Source organism: Colius striatus, unplaced genomic scaffold (genome assembly GCF_028858725.1).
Source record: "Colius striatus isolate bColStr4 unplaced genomic scaffold, bColStr4.1.hap1 scaffold_35, whole genome shotgun sequence".
Taxonomy (NCBI): Eukaryota; Metazoa; Chordata; class Aves; order Coliiformes; family Coliidae; genus Colius; species Colius striatus.
In genome coordinates this window covers 162,501-167,500 of record NW_026908519.1, presented here as the reverse complement: position 1 = coordinate 167,500, position 5,000 = coordinate 162,501, and the positions used below count along the sequence as shown (strand labels likewise).

Below are 5,000 nucleotides of genomic sequence, written 5' to 3'. Positions count from 1 at the left end.
GCTGTCCCAAGGTGTGCCACCCCCTCCCACCCAGAGCCCAGAGGGGCCAGGGAAGGCTGAGGCACAGCCCCTCACCTGGCACAATGTCAGTGGAGATGGGACCAATCCGTTTCCTCCCCCACAGCCCGTAGAGGTTGAACTTGTAGCGGCGGGACGGGGACAGCCCAGGGACCGTCAGCGTGCGGGAACCCCCGTCCACGGGCAGCACCTGGGGCTGCCCTTGCCCATCCCTGTACTGCACCGTGAAGGAGTCAAAGGTGCCCTCGGGGACGCTCCACTCCAGCTGCACCGAGTCGGGGCTGACCTGGGAGGCCGTCAGCTCGCCCAGCCTGGGCTGCTGTGGGGGTTCTTCTGCCTCTGCTGCAGCTGACACACACAGGGCACAGTGGAGGGCATGAGCAGTTGCTCATGCATCGATCAATCCATCCATCCATCCATCCATCCTTCCATCCACCTATCCATCCATCCTTCCATGCATCCCTCCATCCATCCATCCATCCATCCAACCATTCATCCATCCATCCACCCATCCATCCATCCATCCACCCATCCATCCATCCACCCATCCATCCATCCATCCATCCATCCATCCACCTCTCCAACCATCCATGCAACCATCCATCATCCATCCATCCATCCATCCACTCATCCATCCATCCATCCATCCACCCACCCATCCATCCATCCACCCATCCATTCATCCATCCATCCATCCATCCATCCACCCATCCATTCATCCATCCATCCATTCTTATCTCCATCCATCAATCCATCCAGTCATGAAACTAAAATCCATTCATGCAGTGCTCTGCCATCCTTCATACTACCATATATCCACATACCCATTAAACTATCCAAGTCCCCACCCATTAAATCAGCTATTGAGTCCACTGTCAATCACACTCTGATTTAAACCTCCATCCACCCATCCATCCATGCATCCATCCATCCATCCACCCATCCATCCATCCATCTCTCCACCCACCCACTTGTCCATCATTCCATGGATCCAATGATCTTTCCTGGTAACTTTCCATTTGTCTCCTCAGGCACTCAATGAGATAAATGCCAATTGGTCTGTCTACCCACATATTCATTTGAATCCCAGTCCCAAATCCATCCCTCTATGTCTCCCACCCCATCTGTACCCAAAACTCCCACCAGACCCAACCAGCCCCATGAGCTGTTCCTGTGTCCCACCAGCCCCAAGGCAGCAGCTCCTTCCCCAACCCAGCTGCTGCCCTGCTGGCAGCCCGGAGCCCAGCGGGGCCAGGGAAGGCTGAGGCACAGCCCCTCACCTGGCACAACGTCAGTGGAGATGGGACCAATCCGTTTCCTCCCCCACAGCCCGTAGAGGTTGAACTTGTAGCGGCGGGACGGGGACAGCCCAGGGACCGTCAGCGTGCGGGAACCCCCGTCCACGGGCAGCACCTGGGGCTGCCCTTGCCCATCCCTGTACTGCACCGTGAAGGAGTCAAAGGTGCCCTCGGGGACGCTCCACTCCAGCTGCACCGAGTCGGGGCTGACCTGGGAGGCCATCAGCTCGCCCAGCCTGGGCTGTCGTGGGGGTTCTTCTGCCTCTGCTGCAGCTGACACACACAAAAGGGGCACAGTGGAGGCCATGAGCAGCTGCTCATCCATCCATCCATCAATCCATCCATCCATCCATCCATCCATCCATCTGTCTGTCCATCAGTCCATCTATCCTTTCACTCATTCATACAACCATCTCCACATGCACCTTTCTCCATCCATCCCTGCTTCAATACTCACCTCCATCCTGACATCCATCCAATCGTCTTTATTGTACAAACTCATCACCAGACCAATCACTTACCCATCCATTCACAGAGCCACATGACCACACAATCATCCAACCACACACACAGCTCACAAAACACACATCCATTCCTCCATCCATCCGACCTTCTGTCCATTAATCCGGGACTAGGGATGGATTTCTTGTTAGTGGTTTGGGTCAACATATGGGTGAGAGTTAGGGTAGGGGTTAGGATTCATTTCAGTTCTTGGGTTAGTGGTTAGGGTTATCTTTATGGTAAGGATTAGGGTTAACAGCTCTCATCCTGTTTCCAGTCCAGAAGGTTAAGTTTAGGGTTAGGGTTAGGGTTTAGGGCTAGGGTTAGTATTAGTGTTAGGATTAGGGTGAGGATATACTGGTAGGTTTCTGGGTTAGGATTAGGTTTATGCTCAACACTCTGAGATCTCTCAGCCTTGTTCCACTACAGAGAGGCTCCAACTCTCAGATTATGTTTGTAGCTTCCTCTACAATTATTGCAAGAGCTCTGTGTCCCTCTGATGTGGGAGCCCAGAGCTGCAGGCAGCATTGCAGGGGGGTCTCAATCCATCCAACCATCCAAACCACAATTCCAGCTCCAGAGCTGACAGTGATTCATCCACACTCAATACATTGAGTGATCCCACCCTCTGTCCATGTTCCACTGACTCATCCAACCATTCACTCAGCAAATCATATCTACATCCATCCATCCATCCATCCAACCATCCACCAGTCAGGGAACCCAACCTTCTATCATCTAATGCTTGTAGAATTGTTCACACAAGCATTTATCCATCCACTCATCCACCCAGCCAAGTGTTAAATCTGCTAGTCAGCCACGTCATTGACATAGCCACACATCCCTCTCATCCCAGAAACATCCATCCATCAAGGCATTCATCCATCTCTCCTTCCTTGTATCAGCCATGGATGTACTGACCCACCCAGGCAAATTTCCATCTGATTCCTCAGCAAATCAATGAGTCCATCACTCCATCTACTCATCCCCTGCAGTTTCCATCCATCCATCCATCCCTGTCTGCACTCCAACCTCCCACCACCCCCAACCAGCTCCAAGACACGTTCCTGTGTCCCATCCGCCCCAAGGCAACAGCTCCTACCCTAATTCAGCTCCTGCCCTGTTGCCAGCCCAGAGCCCAGCGGGGCCAGGGAAGGCTGAGGCACAGCCCCTCACCTGGCACAATGTCAGTGGAGATGGGACCAATCCGTTTCCTCCCCCACAGCCCGTAGAGGTTGAACTTGTAGCGGCGGGACGGGGACAGCCCAGGGACCGTCAGCGTGCGGGAACCCCCGTCCACGGGCAGCACCTGGGGCTGCCCTTGCCCATCCCTGTACTGCACCGTGAAGGAGTCAAAGGTGCCCTCGGGGACGCTCCACCCCAGCTGCACCGAGTCGGGGCTGACCTGGGAGGCCGTCAGCTCGCCCAGCCTGGGCTGCCGTGGGGGTTCTTCTGCCTCTGCTGCAGCTGACACACACAAAGGAGACAGTGGAGGCCATGAGTAGCTGCACGTCCATCCATCCATCCATCCATCCATCCAGCCAGCCAGCCAGCCAGCCATCCAGACATGCAGCCAGCGATCCATCGATCCATCCAACCATTCATCCAACCATCTACCCATCCATCCATCCATCCATCCAATCATCCATCCATCCATTCATCCATCCATCCATCCATCCATACATCCACCCATCCATCCATCCATCCATCCATCCAATCATCCATCCATCCATCCATCCATCCTTCCATCCATCCATCCACCCATCCATCCATCCATCCATCCAATCATCCATCCATCCATTCATCCATCCATCCATCCATCCATACATCCACCCATCCATCCATCCATCCATCCATCCAATCATCCATCCATCCATCCATCCATCCTTCCATCCATCCATCCACCCATCCATCCATCCATCCATCCATCCATCCATCCACCCACCCACTCATCCATCCATCCATCCATCCACCCATCCATCCACCCATCCATCCATCCATCCCACCCCTACATTCATCCCCACATTCATACGATTTCCAGCCTCCAGACATCCGTCATCTTCCCATCTCTCCATCCCATCATCCATAAACCCTCCAGCCTCTCGCTCCCCCAATCTTCCGTTCCCACTTTCAGCATCAACAGCTCTTGGTTCTGTCCATCCCTCCACCCCACCCATGACCTCCCCAGCCCATGGCTGCACCTTCTTTGCCCTCCAGAACAAAACAGAGCAGAAGCAACAAACAGCCAATGAGCCAAAGCCAACACACAAATCCATCCATTCTCCCATTGCTCAACCAAACCCCTCCCCAGCCAACATGTCCCTCCATGCTCCATCCAGGGCTGCGGCCAACCCTCCCAGCCCCATCTCCCAGCCCCTGCCCCAGGGATGTCCCCATGTCTGAGGAGCCACATGAGCTGTCCCAAGGTGTGCCACCCCCTCCCACCCAGAGCCCAGAGGGGCCAGGGAAGGCTGAGGCACAGCCCCTCACCTGGCACAATGTCAGTGGAGATGGGACCAATCCGTTTCCTCCCCCACAGCCCGTAGAGGTTGAACTTGTAGCGGCGGGACGGGGACAGCCCAGGGACCGTCAGCGTGCGGGAACCCCCGTCCACGGGCAGCACCTGGGGCTGCCCTTGCCCATCCCTGTACTGCACCGTGAAGGAGTCAAAGGTGCCCTCGGGGACGCTCCACTCCAGCTGCACCGAGTCGGGGCTGACCTGGGAGGCCGTCAGCTCGCCCAGCCTGGGCTGCCGTGGGGGTTCTTCTGCCTCTGCTGCAGCTGACACACACAAAGGAGACAGTGGAGGCCATGAGTAGCTGCTCATCCATCCATCCATCCATCCATCCCTCCCTCCAACTCTGTGTCTGCTCATCCAACTGTCCATGCAACATCCCCCAATCCATTCTGCATTGCCCCATTCCCCCATTTCCCCCACAACCTTCCATCCAGACACACAAACTTCTTTCCACCTCTCCAGACAACCTCCAAACATCTTCCATCCCTTTCTCCCTCCAGCCCTTCCCACCTGCTCTGATCCCATTCCACCACCCAGCTCCCAAGACACCGTCCCAGTTCCCACCAGGCCCAAGGCCCTGCCCCGTCTCCTCCCACACTCCAGGTCCAGGACCTCACCTGTGATGGTGTCAAGAGAGATGGGACCCAGACGATTCTGCCCCCAAA

At 55.6% G+C, this 5,000-nt stretch overlaps 1 protein-coding gene across 1 annotated transcript in view; it reads right to left on the bottom strand.

Annotated features, from left to right (window-relative positions):
* LOC133629274 (tenascin-X-like) overlaps positions 1 to 5,000 on the bottom strand; it is a 72,193-nt gene that overhangs the window by 44,900 nt on the left and 22,293 nt on the right. The window contains 5 exon segments of the mRNA XM_062019925.1: positions 76 to 366; positions 1,299 to 1,589; positions 2,994 to 3,284; positions 4,308 to 4,598; positions 4,953 to 5,000. The exon segment at positions 4,953 to 5,000 is cut by the window's right edge and continues 246 nt beyond it. Of these exon segments, the coding sequence (XP_061875909.1) occupies positions 76 to 366; positions 1,299 to 1,589; positions 2,994 to 3,284; positions 4,308 to 4,598; positions 4,953 to 5,000 (1,212 nt within the window).